This window comes from Sphaeramia orbicularis, chromosome 7 (genome assembly GCF_902148855.1).
Source record: "Sphaeramia orbicularis chromosome 7, fSphaOr1.1, whole genome shotgun sequence".
NCBI classification, from domain to species: Eukaryota; Metazoa; Chordata; class Actinopteri; order Kurtiformes; family Apogonidae; genus Sphaeramia; species Sphaeramia orbicularis.
The window spans coordinates 32,353,369-32,378,942 of NC_043963.1; the positions used below are offsets into that span (position 1 = coordinate 32,353,369).

General features: G+C 38.1%; 2 protein-coding genes across 3 annotated transcripts in view; both read right to left on the minus strand.

The window, feature by feature from the left end:
- The window catches only part of LOC115422806 (SAM domain and HD domain 1), a 30,413-nt gene extending 22,672 nt beyond the window's left edge, over positions 1-7,741 (minus strand). The window contains exons 1-6 of one of the 2 annotated variants that reach the window (XR_003935877.1): positions 7,376-7,559; positions 7,182-7,248; positions 3,318-3,390; positions 2,893-3,053; positions 1,119-1,234; positions 893-963 (exon numbers count right to left, since the gene is read on the minus strand). Coding sequence is in view for 1 of the 2 variants with exons in the window: in XM_030139355.1 (XP_029995215.1) it covers positions 893-963; positions 1,119-1,234; positions 2,893-3,053; positions 3,318-3,390; positions 7,182-7,248; positions 7,376-7,559 (672 nt within the window). In the remaining variant the exon portion in view is untranslated. Of the gene's footprint in view, positions 1-892; positions 964-1,118; positions 1,235-2,892; positions 3,054-3,317; positions 3,391-7,181; positions 7,249-7,375 lie in introns of both variants that reach the window. The other variant, XM_030139355.1, reaches the window with a different exon arrangement.
- A 335-nt stretch (positions 7,742-8,076) lies between these two features.
- Positions 8,077-23,971, minus strand: LOC115423245 (deoxynucleoside triphosphate triphosphohydrolase SAMHD1-like). The gene is made up of 15 exons (XM_030140022.1): positions 23,846-23,971; positions 19,015-19,175; positions 16,579-16,694; positions 16,211-16,281; positions 15,789-15,953; positions 12,677-12,777; positions 12,444-12,518; positions 12,230-12,263; positions 12,063-12,154; positions 11,800-11,915; positions 11,581-11,720; positions 10,279-10,353; positions 10,044-10,148; positions 9,803-9,940; positions 8,077-9,552 (listed from the first exon to the last, which is right to left on the minus strand). Exons 1-15 carry the CDS (start codon positions 23,891-23,893, stop codon positions 9,499-9,501), a joined length of 1,491 nt encoding a protein of 496 aa, XP_029995882.1. The 5' UTR covers positions 23,894-23,971; the 3' UTR covers positions 8,077-9,498.
- Between the last annotated feature and the right edge of the window lie 1,603 nt (positions 23,972-25,574).

Sequence of the window (25,574 nt, forward strand, 5' to 3'; positions counted from 1 at the left end):
TGACAGTAATCATAACGGCTCTTATCAGTATGCCTTATCAGCTTGGACATTACAATCACTGTGGGAACTGTATGCGGTTATGCTTTTTTTTTTTTTTTTTTTTTTTTACAGAAGCACCTTGGCCTATAGTATTTGCAGTTGGTGCAAAATGTGTCTGTCAGGCCTAAATAAAACATTGTTGTACCATTACTCACACACATTCTGTGTGCTGCTTTTAGTTACTTCTGAAAAATACTGAGTGCGGATTCCGGTTTTCCACACAGTGATCTTTATCTACCAGTCTGACTGCATTCACAGTTCCCAGTTTTGTTGTTCTTTTTCCCCCCCAAAACGCACTGAATATTTGAGCTAGAGCCATATTTTTTTATAGCAAAGCAGTGGGAAATTTCTGCTTTCTTAAAATATTTTGTGAAATTTTTTGGCTCATAATTTTTTGTAAAACTCAGTTTGTCTTTCTTAGTATTTATTTTCGCTTCAGTGTATTCAATTTGCATGCATGTACAGGTTAGTCATTCTAGTTTTGTAGCAAAGTGTTTCTGTCCTTTCTCTAACTGCCAAATTGTTTTCTAATGACTCATAAGAACTGAATGAAACTGAAACAGAACACCACATGTCAGCAACATGGTTATATGTTCAGAGGAAATCGTACTACTAGAGAAGAAACATACTGAGGACAGCACTAGTTTTATTAATTTTACCTCATCGCCCCTCTCTACTACTAGGTTCAGAAAAAGGTCAAATCACTGATAAATCACATTAGGCCTTTCTGCATTTCTTAACAGACATGGCTACGTCACTGGGTTACATCCTGAACTCTTGTACCACTGATAGTCCTACACATGTATTAGACTAATGCATCTGTGGCTTATGGTCACATCACATAGTTACTTACCTTCCATGTAATGTCTGGACGTGCTTTTGGGATGAACATCCCATCAAACATATGGGAAAATGGACCATGTCCTAGAAAAAAGGGAATGCATACAAGCTTAACTGATGCCACCCTTTCCGGACATAGTACTTTACTAATTTCAATAAATAATCAAGAGAGTTTCACTTCCATTCTTTGTCATGCTCACCCCCAGTAACAAGCTTCCACATGCATACATATCACTCACCAAGGTCATGGCAAAGACCAGCGATCTGCACACAAAGGATGTCTCTGCCAGAGATGAGGAGTTCTGGCTGTCTCTCATTCAGAGCCTGAACAAGACGCCCGGCCAAGTAACCCACCCTGTACCAACACAAAACAAAACATACTATTTTAACCAATGAAAGCACCAAAAAAAAGTAAAGTCTGAGTCATGTAGCTCTGTATGTGGACTCATCTTGTGGTTTATGTGAGCAAAATAAAATTTTAGTGCTTGTATAAATTAGCCTTCCTAGTAAATGAGGTCATTTCATTGTCTAAAAAGGAAAAAAAAAACTTGCAGAGGAACAAATCCCAGTTTTCTTATTTTAGTGACACCACATGGAATGTGTTTTTAGCGTTTGTAATAAGCCAAAATTAGTAAATATATGCAATTTTATGTTGTTAGCTTAAGTGAGAAATGTAGAGAATTTGCTCACAATCTTGTCAGATTTATTGTTTAATGAAAGAGAATGCGGTTGTGAATATTTGGCTTTTTTCAGTAGTGCTGTTTGTTCACTGAAGTTGTAGAACAAAATGGTATCTCACCCTGTACCAGCACAAAACAAAACATACTACTCCAACCACTGAAAACACCAACAAACAAGAACAGTCTGAGTCAGGTAGCTCTGTATGTGGACTCATCAACTTGTGGTTTATGTGAACAAAATAAAAGACTAGTGTCTCTATTGGCTTTGCATGGCAATTTTCGCTCTTTTACTGATTCATCGAGGGGAATACCAAAGCAGATACTGGGTAAGTCTTTCACAGCATTAACTAGAAGCACTTGGAGAGCGCAGACCTCCGCCAAGGCTGATCAGTGGCCCCCCCCGTGGGCCCCCCCACGCCAAGGAGGTTATGTTTTTGCCAGGGTTTGTTTGTCTGTCTGTCTGTCTGTTTGTCTGTCCGTAAGTGTGCAACATAACTCAAAAAGTTATGGACAGATTTTGATGAAATTTTCAGGGTTTGTTGGAAATGGGCCCCCCCACCCCCGATCACCACCAAAATTGAATCATTTCTTCCTTATCCCATTTCCAACAAACCCTGAAAATTTCATCAAAATCTGTCCATAACTTTTTGAGTTATGTTGCACACTAACGGACAGACAAACAGAAAGACAGACAAACAAACAAACAAACTAGAAAAGCACTCGGAGAGTGCAGACCTCCGCCAAGGCTGATCAGTGGCCCTCCCTGTGGGCCCCCCCACGCCAAGGAGGTTATGTTTTTGCCAGGGTTTGTTTGTTTGTTTGTCTGTCTGTCTGTCTGTCCGTTAGTGTGCAACATAACTCAAAAAGTTATGGACAGATTTTGATGAAATTTTCAGGGTTTGTTGGAAATGGGCCCCCCCGTGGGCCCCCCCACCCCCGATCACCACCAAAATTTAATCATTTCTTCCTTATCCCATTTCCAACAAACCCTGAAAATTTCATCTAGATCTGTCCATAACTTTTTGAGTTATGTTGCACACTAACGGACAGACAGACAGACAGACAGACAGACAAACCCTGGCAAAAACATAACCTCCTTGGCGGAGGTAAATATGGCGTTCGTGTCATATTTGTGTCAATAATGCATAAGAGAAGTGAGCCTGCATTTGCTGAACAAGTTAAACCTGATCTGACATTTTTCTGGGCGTAGGTACATTACTTCAAAAAATTTCTTTGTGGTTGGAGGGACACTTAAGTGCAAGACAAGATGCTTTAATCCTGACTAAAAATAAACTGTACCTCACATGCTTAATCTAGCTCCACAAAGACATACCCAATGCAGTGTTCAAACCGGTTGTGAGACGCTCCAGGGAAAACAAAGTAGGTCCCTCCCAGCTGCTTGATATTTCGGAGTCTCTGGAACTGTGGTGTGTCTATGATTTTGATGAGAAGTGGGTGTAACTCCACATGGCCATGAATAGGATCATTGAAGACCTTGGAGAAAACAAAACAGTTTAAGAGTACCAGTAGCAGAATAACAAAGTCTCTGTGCTTGTTTTAAAGACGCAAAAATATCCAACTTATTGAGTCACTTTTCTCAGTACTTCAATGTAACTGTAGAATAAGTCCTCACAGGTTTAACACCTTAGCCTAGACGAGGACAAATAACTCAACAAAACCTGCCACTCTTCTATACATATACAGCACATTTCACAGTTTTATTTACAGAAACTAATAAAAATATGATGCATTAATTACCTTACTTCGCTCTGCCTCTAGTTGCCGCAACTTCCTCAGCTTGTGCATGATCTCCAGACGGTCACCGAGGCATCTTGAAACAGAGCATAAGTAAATAAAGCATAAATAAAGAGAATCAAAAGGGCCTAAATGGGGAGTGACAAACTAATTAGGATTCAATGGGGCCTTATTTTGACACCATTTGGTCATGGGTCGTCCTGGTCAATAAAAAACTAGAAGGGCACACAGCTTTGGAAACAAATACTAGATACTGTGACCAAGGAGTGAATCTATCAGGGTTGTTTTCTGTGCAAATGAAATGTAAAAATATGGCAGAAGACACATGGTTTTCCTTAGGTTTGTAGAGAACTTAGGCACGGTAATTGTGATGTGAGATGCATTTTTGTGTAACTTTGGTCTTCTTTTATTACAAGGTTTAGAAATAGCTCAAACATGTAAAACAAGTCTGTTCATTGATAAACTCAGTATGTAATGTAAATGTTTCAAATCACAGATGAATTCCATTTTTAAAAGGTTTATTTTCAGAGGAAGAAAAAGGATATGTGTGATAATATGGTATTTTTCCTCTTTCCTTTTCTGTTGAGGATTCAGACCAGCCCAGTTTATAAACTGCTGTGCAAGTGCTGTGCAAAGACATTTTAGTCCTGACATAATGCACACTTCGGGAATATAAAATCTTGAAAACAACACTCTAGAAACAATATTCCTAGAACAGAATATCAAATAGTCGCTTTGAAGGGTTGTTAAGTTGAGTTTGCACAGAAAATCACAACAAATGATGTAATTATTTCCCAAGTTCCAGGCCAAGACCATCAGAGACTTCCTGAATATTATTAAATCTCAAGCAAACCACAAATCCTAACAACACTTTCCTGTTTGTTGTCAGCTGTTGTATCTACTCAGTATTAATGTAGCGCTTTATACAGAACTTAACCCTTAAAGACCCAAAAGCATCTGGTCAAACAATAAACCCCATGTAGTTTGCAAATGACAGTGGTTATAAATACTTATTTTTATGTAGAATTAATGATATATTTTGCTGAAAATGTAGTGTTTTCTTCTATTTTCTCTGTTTTGATATGAAAACATTTGCATTTACTCTGAGCTTTAATGAACATCCTCATGATCAGTGAATTAAACATCATCCTGAGACCCAGTAACTAACAGTTTGGGCTTTTTTACATTCATTAATTGCTTTGATTGGAAAAAGATGCAACAGTTTTTCAGATACAAATTTTTGTTTTCTTTAATGAATGTCCTTTGCAGTTGACAGTTGTTTTCTTTTAGTGAAGCTGTGAAACTCTGGTCCACTACATTTGACATGAATGCATTGCATGGTCTCATTGCATGCATTGCATGGTCTCAAATGCAAAGGATTATACTATAGATATATGGTGAATAATCACTTGGTAAGAGTTAAATATAAGGAAAAGGAAAAGTTATAAGCTATTGTTGCCATGTGCTACAGAAAGTGAAATAAGATAAGATATACTTATCTTCAAGGTGAAAATTCAAGTGTACAGCAGCACAAGACAATACAGTTGTGGAAAAAATTATTAGACCATCCAAAGTCATCAAAAACAATGGTTATGCAATCAAGTACTAAGTCCTGTGTGTATCATGTGACTAAAACAGACAGAAAAGAAAAGACAGGATGCCTAAAAGCACTGTTTTTGGCAATACAATGCCAGAGCTATTGATGTAAGAACTGAAGTGATTTTGGTTATTATCAAGAAACCACGGAAAATGGTTAGACATCAGCTCTTACATTAAAGCCTTACGAGCTATATTTGTTGTTATCATTATATTTGTCCAAATAAACGTGCCTTTAGTTGTACCAGACATTAAAATGAACAAGAAATTGAAGAAAACAAGGGGTGGTCTAATAATTTTTTCCACGACTAAGCATCAAAGATAATAGAAAAAAAAAAAAAAGACAAAAAAATATAGACAAATTTTTTAAAGTAACTAAAAGTGATAAAAATAGCAATAATAATGATAAAGTAACAAGTGTGCAGTAGGTGACTTTTATAAATGTGCAAGTGATATTGTCAGATGCAAAAACACCGGTACGATTCAAGTCTGCGCCCATTTTTGTGGATGTAACCTATGTCCACAACTCATGTCGTACACCAGTGTTTTTCAACTTTGGGGTCGGGACCCCACATGGGGTCGCCTGGAATTCAAATGGGGTCGCCTGAAATTTCTAGTAACTGGTAAAAAAACAAAACAAAACAAAAAACTTACTAAGTAAAAATATAAGTAGAGTTGACAGAGCCAATCACATACATAAAAGACAGGACAAACTGTGAAGCTGAAACTGAAGCACTGTGGTTCTATTCATCTTTCAAATGTTCATTGTGGTCAGTTTCAGATGCTGCAGCTCTTTCATAATTCATAGTTTGAGTTATTGTTTGTTCAGTATTAATTGTCAGCCTTGTAAATCCAAGCTGGACTGACTGTACATATCCTGACCAAGGAAAATCCAATTCTCACTTTGTGCAGTAATCTAGAGGGTGGGGAAGCAAAATTTACAATATTTTGAGGCAGGGATTGAAAGACAGTGTATGACCAATTAGTTTATTGAAAGTCATGAGAATTTAAATCTTCAAATCATATTTTACTGCATTTCTAATCGTCTTGTTGTCTACCTCAAGTTCAATTGCCATTTTTCTCATGGATTTGGTTGGATCCTTTAGGATTTTGGATTTGAGAGCTTTAATAAAAGCTTTGGTACGTTTTTTGTTGCTTCCTCCACTTCCAGACTTTCTTGTAATAGTTTTGCTCATAGTCATTCTCTTCTTTACATTATAAACAGTCTTTATGGACACTCCAACTATTTTTGAAATCTCCTTTGGTGTGACAAGTGCATTCAGCAAATGACACACTCTTCGACGTTTGCTTTCCTGATTACTCATATGGGCAAAAGTTTGTGAAAAGGTATGGATAATAGTGTTAGGTATGATTATGACATCAATATATGTTTGGTTTCAAAACAATTGATCTAGTGCCTGCTGAGAAAAAACAACTAAATGTTCATTGTAAATTTTGCTTCCCCACCCTGTATTATAGACTAAATGTAGGCTAAAATTAACATTTATTACCTCTGCCAAGGAGGTTATGTTTTTGCCAGGGTTTGTTTGTTTGTTTGTTTGTCTGTCCGTTAGTGTGCAACATAACTCAAAAAGTTATGGACAGATTTTGATGAAATTTTCAGGGTTTGTTGGAAATGGGATAAGGAAGAAATGATTAAATTTTGGTGGTGATCGGGGGTGGGGGGGCCCACGGGGGGGCCCATTTCCAACAAACCCTGAAAATTTCAACAAAATCTGTCCATAACTTTTTGAGTTATGCTGCACACTAACGGACAGACAAACAGACAGACAAACAAACAAACAAACAAACCCTGGCAAAAACATAACCTCCTTGGCGTGGGGGGGGGGGGGGGGCACTGATCAGCCTTGGCGGAGGTCTGCGCTCTCCGAGTGCTTTTCTAGTTTGCAACATATAGCAAACTATTACATGATCAAAAACAGATTCATTTTAGAAAAAAAAAAAACAAAAAAAAAAAAAAAACTCTCTGTTTTGAATGTCTAGGGTCACCAGAAACTTGTGATGTTAAAATGGGGTCATGAGCCAAAAAAGGTTGGGAACCACTGTCCTACACTTCTACCAAATGTCATTAAAATCAGTTTATTATGTGCAAATAGAGTGTATGTGTGTGTGTATTATGTGTAAATAGAGTAGGACATAGACACATAGGAGTGGCACATAACGTCTTTGCTGGAGGTAATGAAGGAACAACCACGAGATTAGTTAAAAATGATGCAAATAAAATAAAAATAAAATAAAATAAACACTTACTCTACGCCGATCTCCTTTAGATGTGCATCCTGGAGGTACCGCAGCCCGATGCCGGTGATTTTTTCCGCTGTATGAAAGAGGCAGTTCTGCCGTTAGCTAGCATGTCAGGAGAAGCGCTTAGCTGACTGTAATGTTATCTACAGCGGTCATGACAGACAAAATATCCAGTTTAATCCTCTCAAAGTGAAACCAACCTCTAAATATATCCTCCCATTTCTCCAGTGTTTCTCTTCGCAGGTACTGACACGTTTCTTCAACTCCCCAGTGCATGTAGTCCGAGTCCAGCGGCTGGAACACGGACACCCTCTTCTCCGGCGTGTTGGTTCTGTCATCACCCCCTGAAACTACCGCATCTAACGGTCGCTTTCGACTGGCCATGTTGTTGAGAAGACCCGGCAGGTATTTGACGAACTCAGCAGAGCGAAAACACGCTCTATTCAACCCGACAAAAGCGCCTCACGTTGACTGACACAGCTGATCAGTTTGACTCTGCACAGAATGAAACCGCGAGTGAAGAAAAGACCCGGGTTTTGCTTTCTACGTCAGGCACGTCATTGGGAAACAAAATATGACCTGGGGTTCCGGTTGGCGCTTTCAAAATAAAAGCCAGATGAAATTAAAACCACAATTGTGTGCAAAATGACCCACATATATTACTGTAATGTAATGTTACAACTATTATTGTGTTTTTTCCCCACTAATCATCTGAAATGTTGCTATTCTATTCTACTGTTTTTTTTTTTGTTTTTTTTTTTTTATAACATCGCTCTACACTATGTTATTTAGGATTATTTTCAGCTGAGGAAATGCTTTGTTTTGATGTGTTGCAAATTACAAAAATGCAGAAATGTGGATATCATACCATATATAGTTTTATTTTGAGTACATAGAAAACAACATTTCACGATAGCCTCAATCTGTTCTTATATTCCAACACATATTCGAATATATGACTTTATTTCACATTTGTCATTTCCGGTGTTTGTTTCTATCAGTTAACTTGATGCTATTTCTGCTCTTTGGCTGTCACTGGGAGGGTGGAGCTATACTGTAGGGAAAAAACGCAGTTATGGATCTAGATCATGCAGGAAGGAACCCCTACTGAATATTTGTTTCTCTGGATTGCTCATCTAAAGTGTTATTGTGGTTGTGGCTATTTATGTTTAGCTATCAACGTTCTCTTCATTCATATACATCACACAATAGTGTTGTTGACAATTTATCTGTATTAGATCACACACAAGCAAATAATAGTTTTGATTCTAAACAAAGCAGGAAAAATCTGTAGGTTACCAATATCAATATTTTCCCATATATTTTAAATTACAAACACAACACGTACATTTCAAACACAGTTTTCAAATTATGAGCAAAAGCAAATCTCCAAATCTATTAAGTACTGGTGGTTACTATAAAGCATCTTGAGCTGTGTATGTGAGTAGCTACAATAGAGTTAAAGATGATCATCCATCACCAACCTTATGAACCCATATATGTAAACAGTTACATTAAACACATTGATCAAGCCACACGCTATAACTGAAAAAAGTTAAGAACAATTAGGCCAATTTTTTAACCACACCATACCATGATATCATGATTACAAAAACAAACAAACAAACAAACAAACATCAAAAAACTTAAAAGTGATTTCACTTATAATGTCAGCAGCTGCAAACAGAGACAGAAAACTACGTTCAGACAGCAGGTCTTAATGCACAATTAGGATTTTTTTGATGAAATCTCATTTTTTTGTGTGCTCGTTCAAATTACAAATTAAATGTAACCTCTATCAGTTTTGAGTATGAACTGAATGTGACCGTGAAGTGACCCGCATACGCAAAAGAGGTCCTGATGTAATATGTGACCATGCAGACATGCACTGTTGTAGTAACGCTCAGTAACACTCCTGGGACGCGGCATTGTGACGTTTGTCGCATTTCAGTGACATAAAGATTGGATAAATGCTGTTCAGCTGAAGCTGCATTGCACAATATCAGATACATATCGGATTTAGGACCACATATGAAAGTGGCCTGGGTTGGATTTGAAAAAAAAAAAAACGGATTTGTGCTGTTCAAACTGTCTTTAAGATATCGGATACAGGTCATATATGGGCAAGAAAATCCAGATTTGGGCTAGATTTGCCTGCAGTCTGAATGTAGCCTAAAAGAAGCTTTTTAAAACAATGCAATTTGTGGCCTGATGATATGGAATATATAAATTCTTGTGTGAAAAGTTTTCATGATCCAAGTTTAGCTACTGCATCATAGAAAAATGAAATCATTTTCATTTATAAAGAAGTGAGTGTTTGCTCTCATTTTCCTTTTCCTCCCTTCTGCTTTTTCTTCAGGGGACCATCTGCATTTGACTAGGAAAAGAATAAACAATGGCAATGATATTAAAAAGTAGGCAGTGCAGAAAAAAATTTGAAAGATGTGCTGTTTCTTATTATTTGGTACTATTAATTACACCATCTGTTGATCTAAAATGGAAAAAGTGCAAATACTTTAACAGGTTTTTAACTGGTCTTTTTGTTATTCTTGTAACTAAATGTTACTGACATGACTGCTATAGCTGGAACCATCAAATATTTATGCAATTTAGTACGAAAATGTTACCTCAGGATGGGGGATCTTTTGGCGCCAGTTTTCAAAAATCTCTCTGGCAGCTTTTAGCTCTTTTCTACTGAGGCTTTTGTTCCAGTAAACACGGATCCACTGCTCACTAAAGATGCTTGGCAAAACAAAGTCTGACACCTGACAGGATGACAAACACATTGATAGATAAAGATTCGCTTAAAAGCTAAGGCAAAGAAAGATAATCATTGAATATTTGTGCTGTCTTGTCTTTTGTTCTTACCTGGTCATCGGAAATCTTAAATGCCTTGTCAGGTTCATCCTTCTTGTAGAAACGCAAGTTGTCAATGGGGTTTTTGTGTTTCATCCCAAAGTCAATTTTACTGACCTACGAGAGAAGCATTTATGATATTTACACAAGTACCACAAGAAACCCAAGTAACATCTGAAAAAAACAGGATACTCTTGAGCCTATGGTTCTACAAAGCCAGTGAAAAACATTTTGACCAAATACTTACAATGATTTTAAAGTCACCTTGCTTCCTTGTGCCATCGAAGACTTCAGCCAGTTTTCGTTTGAGTTCCGTGAAACCCTTTGGAATGGAAATAAAGAGGGAAAGATGGAGTAAGTAAATCTTACTCTGTCATTTAACATGGAAAATACATTAAGTGGTAGGGATACACCAATACCACTTTTTTCCAGACCAAGTACTAGTACAAGTACTTACATTTGAGTACTTGCTGATACAGAGTACTGATATGAGTACTTAATAATACCATTACAGTTCTTAGTTACTTTTGAAAATCTGCTTTATTGTCGTTGTCATTAGTCGGACTGCAACAAAGTGCTGCTACTGACATTTAATGTGTTGGAATGAGCGTTTCTCAATCAATCCACCAGAGGGCGCCGCTCTTAATTAACCATACTGGACAAATACCACAAAGGAGAGTAAAGTTTTTTGAGAAGGAGAGAGTCAGTAATAACAAACATGGAGACGACAGAGGTAACACTAATGTGGATACTAGTGTTGCAGCGTTTTCGCTGGTAAGGTTTAAAAGCGAAGCTTCAGGAGGTAGGGAAAAGATAAGTTTCGTTTTCACTTCTGCTGGCGTTGGGCTCCTTACCCTCATAGCATTATAAATAGGACGGAAACCGGCCGAGCCCTGGGTAGTTGTCAGAAATATGTCAGCAGTTTTTCTCTAACTCACACAGTCGCTCTTTGAACAGATCCTCTACCTCTACCTCTACGGTTCCCGGTGGTATTCTCCATCTGGATACACATTCCCCAGCACCTGGAAAACGGATGGAATGTATGCGGAGGATGGACAGAACGCTCCGTCCATATCCGTCTGTGTCTTTAACATTACTTGCAGTTAGTGTTACTTTCATCACCATCATTTATTTTGAAAAATTTCCACACTCTTCATACTCCCCACACATTACTCCACCGCCGCGTACCTGCTGTACTTAACTGAGAATGTCACGCTGCTGTAAGTGGTATCGGCACGGTTGTATCGGATTACTTTTATGAGTATGAGTACAAGTGCACATGCCGAGTATCAATGCCCGATACTAGTATCGGAATCGGTGCATCCCTATTAAGTGGCATTTAACACTAGGATGATGTTATTCTGTATTGTTTATGAAAGGTTGCCTTGGAAGTTTGCAAGATTGAATTTTTATTCTTTGAAAGATAATGAATGAAGGCTTTAAATATGCAATATTGAATACTATTTACAAAATAATTATAATGATGATTCAAGGATATGATTGTATTTTCACAGTTGTAATCATGTGATACAAAGATATAAGTGCAAACCTCTGTGATGTCTTGGTTTTGCTTAGGCTTTGTTTGGCCCAGATATGGGTAGAGTTTGCGGGTGATGACCTTCTGCAGAATTTCCCTGGCCTCCTTCAGGTCATCAGAGGAAGAGTTGAGTATTTCATCAAATATGTGATCTAAATGACACAGTTGGGAGTAAAAACCAGGGTCAAGGTAATGAAAAGGAAACTGATTCACAATTTCACAAATACACACCGGTCAGCTTGGTGTAGGCTTCCATGTCCTTTATGGTTTCAGAGAGAGTGAACGTCTTTCCTTTTGAACCTTTTCTACAGATGTGTTTGTCTGCTTTCACAAAGGCCTCTGTGATCCTGAAAAGCAATACTCATCATGTCACCACTGCATTTTAAAGCATAAATTGCTAAAAAATAAATCACGAAACAAAAGGAATAAACTCCAGGTGACAGAAGATGAAGCTAAAACTTTCTTCTGTAACAAATACTGGAGTTGGTTCATACATCAGCTCGATGATCTTGTTCGTTTTGTGCTGGTAGGCTCTTCTGTGGAGACGGCTCCTTGTGTGGAACATTTCATAGATATTGGACACCTCCTGTTAAGAGAATGACCATCATGTAGATACATCTGATCATCTAAACATCTTGCCACTAAAAAATAAAATCAGTACCTTGTCTCTAATGCAGATTTGCCATTCCCCTTTAGATTGATCATCCCCTTTAGATTGATCATCCTCTTCAGATTCGTCATCCTCCTCAGATTGCTCATCCTCTTCAGATTGCTCATCCTCTTCAGATTGGTCATCCTCTTCACATTGGTCATCCTCTTCACATTGGTCATCCTCTTCAGATTGGTCATCCCCTTCGGGTTGGCCATCTTCTGCCACCTTGCACACCCTGGCAAACTTGATGAAACGGCAGTGGTCAAAAGAATTCTTCATGCCCAAATGGAGGGAGTCCCTAATTAGACACACAGTGAAAAATAAAGAAAAAAAAAACATTTGGGGAAAATAAATGAACTAACAATGAAATTAAATAAAAATGTAATTGCTCAGTACAAATCAAACAGTTTATAACTCCAACTCAACAACTTTTTCTACATTAAGCAATCCACTCACCTGGCAAAATAGTCAAACTTATCCACATCGATGCCATTTCTTTTGTTGGACACAATTTCATAGAGGAAGGACTTGTCCTTTGTTCGTCCTTTGTATGGCCACTGTAGACATGACTCATTAAATGCATCACAGTTGTAATGGCCACACCTGCAGTCACACAACTATTGCACATACATATACACATAAATGACACATAATTTCATACATTTTATTTTGTATGTTGAAAATACACTGGTTGTATTTTGTAAGGTTCCATGTTGTCACTATCCTTGGGTGCAGGTAGAGGTTGGTCCAAGGATGCAATATCTATAGATGGAGGAAGCACTAATAAGACCACTGGGGACCTATGGGGGGTTTGGGGTTCAATAGTTTGGCTTTACTCTTGTTATTTTGCAGTGGTTAAGTTTGTTCAGTGGTGGATCCTCAGGACCAGCATGGCCTTCTCTGGTGGTGGAAGAATCACAGTCACTGACCTACATTTACAACCTATATTTTTATATTTGTTCAATGAAAATGTTACATTTTTCTTGGTTGCACTGCTTCCAGTAGTGTATGTGTATGTTAGTGCATTTGTTTGATTGATTATTTTTTATTTCAAATATCAGCATTTAAAACCAAAACAACAAGGAAACATTAAAGCCGCAAGCGGCATCTAAAGGCCCTCGCCACCGGCACGTCCAGTAGAAGTATGTCCATCGTTCAGCAGGTGGCGCTCTAGCACCAAATTTCAATGTCTTCTGATGAATGGGTGTAGGCCTGGGAGGTTAACAACTGATTCAAATTTGAGGCAGATCTTTGTTCGTATGTCCAAACTAAAGAAATTTTTGTATAAGTAAATCTGTAGGGGGCGCTATGCAGCTAAATTTAAATTTCTTCCATTGAATGGGTATAGGCCTGCGAGATGTACCACTGAGTCAAATTTGAGCCAAATCGGTGTTCGTATGTCCGAATTAATGCAATTTTCGTGAAGGTAAATTTGTAGGGGGCGCTATTGAGCGACATGGCAATTTCTTTTGATAAATGGGTGTAGGCCTGGGAGATTGACAACTGATTCAAATTTGAGCCAAATTGGTGTTCGTATGTCTGAAGTGAAGTCATTTTCCTAAAGGTAAAATTGTAGGGGGCGCTATAGCACCAAATTTCAAATTTTTCTTATAAATGGGTGTAGGCCTGAGAGAAAGACGTCTGAGTCAAATTTGAGCCAGATTGGTGTTCGTATGTCCGAACTGAAGCAATTTTAATAAAAAAATTAAAAATCCAATTTGATTGGATGGTTAAATACTAACTTGTCAGGACAAATTCAGCCAGCTAACTGCATCTGTAGAGACTTGAACAAGTTAAAATATATTTGTTTCAGTTTAGTAGCTGTTTTCCCAACCAACAATAACTGACAGGAGAAGAAATGGACACACTAAAAATAGGTCGTAGTTTTTGCGTGTTTTGTGTATTTTACAAGCATTTTTATGTTTTTGTCCTTTTATTAAGTACATATTGATGATTGTGCTTGATATGATGTACATTGTACAGTGAAAGGAGACCTGTTCAGTTGTGTTCATTGGGATTCCTGCTTTAGATCAGGCATTCATTCTCATCACAAGAGATATCTGTCTGTAATAAAGTGTCTTGTTATATTGTGTTTTTTTTTGCATAGTATTGGTGGCAAAGGAGTAGGTTTGATTTTTACATTGGTGGGGACACAAAAGTGCTCTAAGGCAGCAGTCCTGAAAGTTGATGTTTTTTTTTGTATTTGCAATCATAATTTTACATCATGGAGAACTGATCAAATGAGCAAACAATCAGACAGAAAAAAATACAGTAATTGACGTGTTTATAATGCATATATGAAGATCTACAGACAATACAATCATTTTAATGCATTCTGCAATGATATTCTCATGACTAACATATCCATTTTTATTTAACCTCACCTGTGAATTTCCAGCCTGTCCTCCTCCATCTCCTCCAACTCCTCCACCCTCTCCTCCTCCAACTCCTCCACCCTCTCCTCCTCCAACTCCTCCAGCCTCTCCTCCTCCAACTCCTCCAGCCTCTCCTCCTCCAGCTCCTCCAGCCTCTCCTCCTCCGTCTCCTCCAGCCTCTCTTCTGTCTGTCACCTGACATAAATATGTTGATGCATAACATGAACAGATTAGGGATACAATGATCGTAGAGTTTGATGGTACAGTTATTGCACCTGAGAAAAAAAAGGCTTTTATTTTAAATTATTACATGAAATGTATTCCCCAAAAATATGGCTAAAATCACATCTAGAATCACATTTACAATCTGAGGTTTTATTGTATTTTTCCTGACAGATTTTTTTTTTTGCGTTTTTTATACAGTTGCTCTCTTCCATAGAAATACATGAAAATAATAAGTAAAAATAAGTTTAAAAAAAGTGTATCTCTTTGGCATTATATAGTGTCTTCTATTCAATATCTGTGTTGTTGAGCCTCTACAGTTCTATACCCTTGAACTAACTTCCACTTCAACTCCTAAAGAAGTGTCTTATGTCCAGTTTTCTTTTCTTTGACATCCTTCAAATCCTAATTACCAAGCACACACGCATGCACATAGGCGCGCAGACACGCAAACAGACACATGTACAAATGTAAATGTAAATGACACCACTGATATTAAAATCCATCTAGCTGATGTGACCCAGGCAGAACAAATGTCAGACATATTGACAACTTATATGTAGAGTTCCAACTGTCCAACTAGCAGGTTCCAAGTAGCTTATACAAATAGATGGAGTGACAGCAGGGACGTTCAATCAACTGTACGTTAGTAAAACCGCAGAGCCAATCAGAGAGAGATATTTAGGTTAGCAGTGGAACTTCTAGCAGAGACTAACTATTAACCCTTTCCCTGGCATCCCTACCCAATTCTACGCCCCTGACCAAATTGGTGGTATAGGTAGATTAGATCAGGTAGAACAACACAGAGTTTTTTTGGATGCTTCTGTTGGCATAATTAATGTTGATTTTTGCAAACTTCTAACTAAATATTCTGTCATTAATTTGTCATTTATTAGTTATTTAATGTTATTTCTGTTATCCCCCTTTGTGTTTGACTGGACTGATGGCCCTGTAAACATAGGTGATCATACCTCCTTGCTCTCCATACTCTCAGATGTTTTAGTTTTCAGAGGTCCAAAAATCATTTCCTTGATGAAGTCCCTGTCTTTCTCATCTAGTCTGTACTTCTCCATCGCTGACTTCACACCTTTGTTTTTCATCAGGTGGTTAAACATGGCAATAGAAGCTTTCTCATGCTGCAAGAAAAACAGACTCATTCAGTTATAATTAGATTCAATTATATTTAGTGTTCACTGCTAACTGATAAAGGTTAACTCGTTGCTTGTTAACCAGTTCTGGCTCATGTACTCATTCGTATACACCACACCAGTATGGCTCAAGGATGAGTAAATTACAGTTTTTGTCTCACCATTAGAACTGACTAAATATCACATTTGGTACCTTTAAATGCTTAATTGTTTTTATAATTGTTAATTGTTTTAATTGTTCTTACCTTCCACTTACGACCTGGACATGCTTTGGGAATGAAGTTTCCATCAAACAAATGGGAAAATGGCCCATGTCCTAAATATTTAGATGTAAATATAAATTAATTATTTGTATGTTCAAATGTGATAAATGCTTTATTATACCTTGAGACAGGCTTTTACTTTTATTAGAATTGGTAAGTACATTACATTTTAAGAAAGTATTTCTTGTTCTATGATCTCCCTTTTCTATTGTTACTGTTTGTGATCTCCTATCTTCTACAATTTTCATTTATTTTATCTTTTACCCATCAAAATTGTCTTTTACATGTCATGTATTCATCAAATATATATATATATCTCACATTTGGGAGGATAACTGACTATTACCCACCCAGGTCATGGCAGAGACCAGCAACCTCCACACAAAGGATGTCTTTCTTTTTTATTCGAAGTTCTGGTTGCCTCTCTTTCAAAGCTCGAGCAAACTGTCCTGCTAAATGTGCCACCCTGTACAAGTAGATAAACAAAACATGTGAACAACAAATGCCGTATTCTACAAATCTTGCATGGTCACCAGTGGTGGAATGTATTAGTACTTTGTTTACTTTGGTAAATTTTTACAAACCTGCACTTTACTTACGTAAGAATAACAATGCATACTTTTGATTGTACTCTATTCCATTTTGCAGTAGTTATCTGTACTTTCTACTCCACTGCATTTATACAGAATATGCCGTTACTTGTTACATTTTATGAACATAATTTCCTGAAAATCTTGCCTGTAAAAATAGTTCTCCTACTGACTGCATTGTGGCATTGTTTGCCATTGAATCAGGTGGCTCTGTTCGCTCCAATGATGGCAGAGTGCATTTGGCTGAATTTCTGTTTCTATTTGTTTGTCAAATGCAGATGCCTAATACGGTTAACTCAATCATGTTGAAAGGTGAAGTAAAACCAAACTTATGAGACACAATATAATAATAATAATTCAAATCTTTAATCCTAGCCTACAAAATTCTCAGTGGGTCTGCTCCTACCTACTTAGGTGCACTGATAAAAGCTTATGTCGCCCCACGACCACTACGCTCGTCTGGGGAACGTAGTCTGGTGGTCCCCAGACCTTGTACAAGACAATCCAGGCTCTTTTCATGGGTCGTTCCACGTTGGTGGAACGCTCTACCAAGTGCTACAAGAACAGAGTCATCCCTGCCTATCTTCAAGAAGCTCCTGAAGACCCAGCTCTTCCGAGAGCACCTCCTATCCTAACACTTTCAAACATTCCATTTTAAATATTCTAATAAGGTTTTTCCCAGGATTATCACAGATTCTTCCAGGATTATCTCTGGACCTGCTGCGGTGGTCCTGCCTCTTCCCTGCCCTCATCATCACCACTCACTTACCCTCAACTGCCTCCATGTGTCTCCCCCTACTCCCCCCTTCTCCCCCTCTCCCCCAGTCTCTATCTCTATCGCTCTCTCTTTTTCTCTTTCTTTACTCTCTCTCTTTAACCCCAACTGGTCAAGGCAGACGGCCATCCTCCAGGAGTCTGGGTCTGCTCGAGGTTTCTGCTGTTAAAGGGAAGTTTTTCCTCACCACTGTCACCAGTCACAAGTGTTTGCTCCTGGAGGATTCTGTTGGGTTTCTGTAAATTGGCTTAGAGTCTGGTTTTGACCAACTCTATATATAAAGTGTCATGAGATAACTTTTTTGTGATCTGGCGCTATATAAATAAAATTTGATTGATTGAGTGATTTGATTGGTTTTCCCCTGTAAGTCACTTTGGAAAAAAGCGTCTGCCAAATGCATAAACATAACATAAACATAAACAATAAAGCCATAGTATCATTATGTTTGTAGTGCATTCGGTGCAGGAAGACACAGTAAAAATGGGCCTCTAAGGGAAGGCAAGTGCTTCCACAAAAGAAAACATATTACTGCATTTCTAATAGTAGAAAAGTGCATCACGTGGACCAATCAGAGAAGTCCATACTGCGCCCTGCGTAATCTGGTTGCTGACCAGGAAAGTTGTGGAAGTAACTGCGATGGAAAACAGACAGTAATAGGATTAGCAAACTTCAAAAAAAATTTTTTTTTTTTAGTGTATAATTAGTGTGTAGTGCAGTGTGAGTCTGTAGTGTAGTGGGTTTTTGTTTTGTGCGTCTGAAAAATGCTGCACTTTTACTGCTCTTTACATGCCACAATGTTTTGAATAGTTTTGCAAGTAAATAAATTATTTAAAGATATATTGTATCTTAATTGGTTTAACTTAATGGTAAATTACTGGGTAATAGATAAGTTATCCACAGAATTATAAGAGTACGCACAGTATTGCAAAGAGCACAATAAGTACACTAACCTTTAAAATACACACATATTGTATAGTTTTTTTAAATTAATTACAGCAGTGACATTGGCAGAGGCATAATGTAGTATATTTACATTCTTTATCAAAATGCCACAGCCCAGACACTGAGACAACCCACTGTGTGAGTACTTTTACTTTAAAAAATACTTTAAAGTATATTTAAAAGTAAGTACTTAGTACTTTTACGTAAGTAAGATTGTTGATGTAGTACTTCTAATTTTACTAGAGTATATGTTTTTGCAGGATATTTTTACTTTTACTCCAATACTAAGATCCAGTTCTTCCTCCACCACTGATGATCACCTTACAAATGAATTTCCCACTGACTTTTGATACATAAAAGCCTTTTCCTTAACAAGCATTGGAGACGGTAAAACTCGATACTATCTTATCAACACATTGGTCTAATTGTAGTATTAAGGCACATAGAAAATGCTGAGTGTGTCAAACCTTTCAGCATACCCAATTGAGTGCTCAAATCGGTTGTGGGATGCTCCAGGATAAACATAATAGGCTCCTCCCAGCTGCTTGATGTTTCGAAGTCTCTGGAACTGAGGCGTGTCTATGATTTTGCAGAGAAGAGGGTGTAACTCCACATGTCCATGTATTGGATCATTGAACACCTGATGGAACATAACATTACAGTGAGCTAGTCTTTCTTCATTATTGGCACCATTAACCAGGAGGATACAGTTATGAACATAAACCTCTTAAGTTCATTCACTTATAGTTACCTCTGCCAAGGAGGCTATGTTTTCATCGGGGTTCGTTTGTCTGTTAGCAAGATAACTCAAAAAGTTATCTTTGGGGGGGAGCAAATTTTTTCTTTGTTTGTCCAATGTGATGCAACGTGATATCACAACTTTGCGTCAGTATACATGCCCCTTTTGATGGTAAACTGGTGTGTTATCTGTACGACATTATAAGCTTTCTGCGTGTATATTGACACCGTTATTAGCCCCCCCACAGGCACATTTTCAGGAAATGTTGATGGGGAGATGACACACTGATCTGCCAAGTGGTTTTCTAGTTTGTACATGATTTCTCCCAGAAGTGTTTCATCTGAGGACAAGTGGCTGTCTTTGAAAGAATTGAAATAAGTTAGTTTCTGTCAACATTTGTTATTTCACATTGACATTAAATGTACATTTCTGATATTCATTTTTGTGGTTTGAAAGCATCCCAAAAATATAAATAAGTAAAGAGTAATGTAGTCTCATGACGGTGGAGTGAGTGAACAGACTCAAAAACAGAATTATAAATTATATTATCTTCCTCTCCGTGTCAAACCAAATTCCTGAACAACCATGCTGATTGGTTGGTTAGCAGGTCAATGCCCGGACATCCTTTGCAAATGACATTTACGAAGACAGATGATCTTAAGGAATGAGCCTAATGGATTTGGTGTTTACACCTAGTCGACTTTGTCCTCTCAACATCTGTGTTTCATTATGTTGCTTATCCAGAGGTGAAGATGAACCCAGAGACGAACAAAGGACTGAATGACAAATTCACTATATGTGCCATGTTAATAATGTATTACATTATGTGTTAATGTTGATTAACTCAGCATGTTAACTCTTTTATGCACGTAAGACTTAAGCCATTTGCCTGACCTGTGGTTTCACATATGTGTGTCCTGATCATGTTCACGGTGAATTATGTGAAAGTAAGAGTATCACTGCTTATAGCATGTCTGAATAATCATGCTATTATTTTACTGATGCTTAAGTGAGGTTACAGGTGATGTATAAAGTTTAAGTGATCTTATTTAAGGATCTTATTTAAGGATGCAAAATTTTCTTACAAGGCTGCCCACAGTCCTCTCCCCCTCTGTCTTCCCAAGAGGGAAGAGAAACGTGATACTGAGATATGAAAACGACTCGTTAAATATTCACGAGGAGGCGGTTTCCCGCCGAAAACAGACAAAGAAGGCAACGCCCCAAGGCATCGATGACTCATCAATATGCACGAGGGAGGCGTGCCGGGTTGGTTTTTGGACAGAACTATAAAAGTAAATGAAACCAACTTTTCAAGAGAGTCTTCTCCAGAGTCTTCTCCATCTCCGGAGTCTTTCCCATCTCCCAGGCTCTCAAAGAGCAGAGCAGAGTCTTCTCCACCTCTCCCGGGCTCTCACCTAAGAGCAGAGAGCTTTCTCCAAGGAGTCTTGACCATCTCCTTGGCTCTCAGAGCTGTTCCATCTTCTAAGCTCTTCAAAGAGCTTTACCATCTTCGCTGTTCTCCACTTCTCCTGGCGAGCTTTCCAGAACCAGCCGCCAGAGCCAGCTGTGAACCTCCTCCAGCCAGCAGAACTTCAGACCTCCAGGCCTCCAGCGCAAGCACGTCGCTTCACAGCCTGTTCCTGCTTCGAACTACGTCAGAAGACTTCATCCATCCGCCGTCAAGGCCTCTCCAGCCTGCATCCTTCAGAAGGCCTCTAACTTGTAAGAAAACTTGCTCCTGATTTATCTGAGTTGGTGTTATTCCAAGTTAAGTAGGTTTACCTCAACGTAACCTCACTAACGTTAGAATATCTTGAATATAGCTATCTGCCAACTTAATCTACATATTCTCCTGTCCATAATCTCCTGCTCCTTTTGTTGTATTTGTCTCTTGTCTTTATATTATTTGTGTGTCTTAGTTTAGTTAATAAATTATTTATATGTGTATAAATCCATTGCCTCAGTTGTGCTTTGTGTACTGTATTCACACATGGGTTCATCTGTGCAGTCCACGAACTATCACCTTTGCAAGATTTCTAAATTATTGTTTTGGGTTGATTTAAGTTTAAGCTTAGTTATAAATCTATAATTAAATTAATCAATAAGTCAACACTAAATTAATAAATAATTTGGTATCCTATTCTTGCTACAGTAATCAAACTGAATGACCAAAGTTTTCAGTCACTTCCTTTTGTCTGTTGGTTTGTTCATCTATCTGTCTGTCAGAGGGATTACATAAATGAATGCATCTGTTTTCATGAAAGTTAGAAAGCAAGCCCAAAATATCTAAAGACAAACTGCTGAACTTTTTAAAGCTGACTCTTAAAGGAGGTGGAAGTTATGCATTTTAACTAAAATAAAAGACAACAAAAAGTGGATTTTGGTGATTGCCCAGAGATTCTCCTCAAGAACTTCCACACATTCTTTATTTTCCATCCCCAGTGGATTGTCTTTACAAAGCTAGTCCCTGCTAATCATATAATACTAGGGTCTTCTAGCCCTCGGCAGGCTTTGTTTGATGGGCTCCAACACCCACTGCTGCAGCTGATGTTACCTTCGATGTTCATGCCAATGTCATTCCTGTTCCTGGGCCAGCCACACCAGGAAACATTCCTGGGTCACCTGCTGGCATGCAGGTTCTTGATTATGAGTTGGTGACATACCTAACATTGGTCTAACTTTAACTGGTTTGTTTTTCACCTGGCTCATTTTGATGACTGCCTTCCTGGTCTTCATCCTGTCCTCTGACGTCCACCTCTGTTCAGTTCACTGTCTACCTTCTCAACTAACGCACCTCTTCACACGCCGCCATTTTACCCAGACCGCCATTTTCTCTAACTGCGTCTGTTCCCTTATCTCACTCCAGTTCACATAAAACTCTGATCGGTCAACCCCAGGTGAGGAGTGATGACATTTAACAACCCGTTGAAAACACAAGCTGATTGGGTCATAGGCCCTGTGCAGCTGACATAAAAATATGAGTATTTCTTGGGAATCAAAGATTAGAAAACACACATATGCAGGATGAGTCATCAAAATTTTGTATTTCCCAGATTTATAACAAAATACCATTAAGAATACCTGAACTTTTTTAAAATCATAAATGGGTTGTTTTGGTAGCACAATACATATTTTACAAACACTTCATTGACATAAGTGATTTCATGAGCACTTTAAAACATGTTGTTGTAGATCTTTTGTTCTGGGTTTTGCATTTCACTGAACTCAATACAATTTGACTAACGTTTTAAGACAGGCATGAGAAATGTAGAATCTATTCCTTAACAAGGTGTAGTTGTTGTATAGCCAAAAACATCTGTGGTGCCATATGAACTGAAAATATCTAATATCTCAACTCCAGATTATGTAATAAAGATCAGCAATTATTCAAAATCATTCCAAAGAACTAGAAATTCTTACATGTCAAAAAATATTTTGAATATTTACACCTTGTTAAAGATCCACAGTTCAAGTGCAACAACTCTTCAGACATGCCCAAGATTGGCCCAGAGACCAAAGTGTTAATCATCAAGAGCTTGAAGTCCAGGTCTCCTGATGAAGTGTCCTCATAATTGATTATAATTTATGACAAAACTTTTGTCCTTCTAGAAATTGATTTGTTCATCATTTTCAAGTAATATATATTTATGAAATCTATGAAATTTCATTTTGGTTGTATATAAATAAAGTGCAGATGTTTAGCATCATTATGAGTTATTAATGAGACTAATTGGTCAGTTTGCAGTCAAGTTATTAGCTGTTATAAATACGATGGGTACATGCAACAAGACTTTTGTCCAGGACTGTATCCTACTATAATGGATGTTCTGCGCGTCTTTGTCCGGCGTGTCTTTGTCCGATTAATGTTGCAGCACATGAGGGCGTTTGTACACCTTTTCCTCAGCCTTCACAGGCCCGATCGCTGCCAAAGTCCCCAAATAAAAAGAAACATTACCTGACTATCTACTACGCACAACTTTATGTCCGTATTCAAATGTTGTGAGGTACACTGGGCGATTTTATCCGGGTCCCAGCTCTCCACAGATCGGGTCCGAGCTAACCTCGGAACGGTTCCCAGCTCACCACAGATCAGGTCGCAGTTAACCTCAGACCGGCTGCTGGGCAATTTTTACAGGGTGCCACCTCACCACAGACTGCCTCCCAGCTCACCTCGGACCAGAAGGCTGCAGTTCACTACCGCTGTATGAATTTAATCATGCTCAACAGGGCAAACAAATACATGCTCTTCCCTTCATGCCTTGCAAGTTGGCTCAAATTATTACCTGCACAACGCGGATTAAATGGTAGTTTACAAATGGGTAGTGGTGGCAGACAACTTCTACTTATCATGCTATCATACAATGGCACCATGAATACAATGCCGCTAGTTAAGTAAAAAGATAAACAGGCTTGAGAGTTCCAAAATCTGACCCATGTTACTTTAAGTACTTTTATATACAGTTGATTTGCTAGATCAAGATCAGATGCTGTACAAAGTCACGAATAATTACAAAAAATAATTACTATATAGCAATAAACATATATTTGCTGTATAAAATCTGTTATATTACCTTAGTTTTTATCCTTGCTTTTTTCTTCTCTGTCTCCTCTGTCGTCATAATGGTTTTTGTGGTGAGCAGTGAGTGGTTCAATCTGCTGTGAATGTCTTTGTGATCTGACAATAGTCAGTTAATAACCTGGATTATCATCACATCTAAAACAGTGACCCAGAGGTACAGGGTTTTTGTTTGTTTGCCACACCTATTACCAAGGTGTACGTACATAAGCGGTTGCCTAGGTTGCTGTAGTGATCACTGCTCAGTCCGGTTTTCGTGTGTGTGTTTGTGGTGGGTGTGTATACATGAGCGTGAGAGACAGAGTGGAGCTGAAAGACAGTGTCAGGCATCATGCAAAGCATCCAGGATAAAGTCATGTGCAAATGAATGAATAATGATCTATCAGTGTTAACAGCAGAACTAACAGCAATAAATCTGTGGAGTCAGTGGATAAAGGATGTGAGGCCTGTGAGAGTTGTCATTTGTTCTGGCTCAACTGCAGCCTGTAAAAGCCTAAAATCAAAAGCGGGACCAGTTCTAGTCAATTTGGTGCCCTACGCGAGATATGGATTTGGCAAACACACACACACACACCCCGCCCCACACATCATCAAAGATAAAAAGAGGAATTCTGAGACAACAGCCATCTTACATACCTTTGGTATTTAATTCTTTCTTAAACAAACACTCCACATTTGCATATACAATTTATTGAATAATATAAAGAAAAACATCCTTCCAGTACAGCTTCTGTGTGTTGTTACATGAGATGAATTAAAAAGGTGCCCTGCTCAACTTCACGCCACCTCCTCCTCTCAGCATCAGTTAGTGCCATTTCTACTTTGTCTATTGTTTGTCAATACGTATTGAACGAGTTTCCAGTTCTCTCCATAATGTCATGTGCCTAGAATGTTGCGGTTTGCTCTCATGAGTTTTGAGTATTTCACTGCAATTTTTCCAGTCATTAACCCCATCACTGATTAATGTCAATCTTTTTTGGGAAAAGAGCTTGCAACAGAACCAGTGTAAACTATTTCTCTTCTTAGAATCAACCACCCAGCTTCTTTTGATTTTCTCTCTCAGATCACTAATTGTCTGTAGAAGTGATGGTGATGGCAACTTCTCCCCTCTTCTCTTTTTGAGAAAAGTGATGGGGTGTCCTGAAGCTGTTGAATAGTGCCAGTGCATGCTCGGCTGGTTCCTTCACCTGCTGCAAGAAAATCAAAGATGCATATGTATGTATATATATATATATATATATATATATATATATATATATATATATATGTTTATACATATATATATACACACACACACACACACACACACACACATATTTATATATATATATATATATATATGTATATATATACAGGGTGGGGAAGCAAAATTTACAATATTTTGAAGCAGGGATTGAAAGACAGTGTATGACCAATTAGTTTATTGAAAGTCATGAGAATTTAAATCTTCAAATCATATTTTACTGCATTTCTAACGCTCTTGTTGTCTACCTCAAGTTCAGTTGCCATTTTTCTCATGGATTTGGTTGGATCCTTTAGGATTTTGGATTTGAGAGCTTTAATAAAAGCTTTGGTACGTTTTTTGTTGCTTCCTCCACTTCCAGACTTTCTCGTAATAGTTTTGCTCATAGTCATTCTCTTCTTTACATTATAAACAGTCTTTATGGACACTCCAACTATTTTTGAAATCTCCTTTGGTGTGACGAGTACATTCAGCAAATCAC

Coding starts and splice junctions, on each gene's coding strand:
- LOC115423245 (XM_030140022.1), bottom strand. CDS start 23,893: ATGACGACAGAGGAGACAGAGAAGAAAAAAGCAAGGATAAAAACTAAG. Junction 11,916..12,062: donor AACAAGATCATCGAGCTGAT/GTATGAACCAAC, acceptor ATTGCTTTTCAG/GATCACAGAGGCCTTTGTGA. Junction 9,941..10,043: donor TTAAGATTTCCGATGACCAG/GTAAGAACAAAA, acceptor TCATCCTGTCAG/GTGTCAGACTTTGTTTTGCC.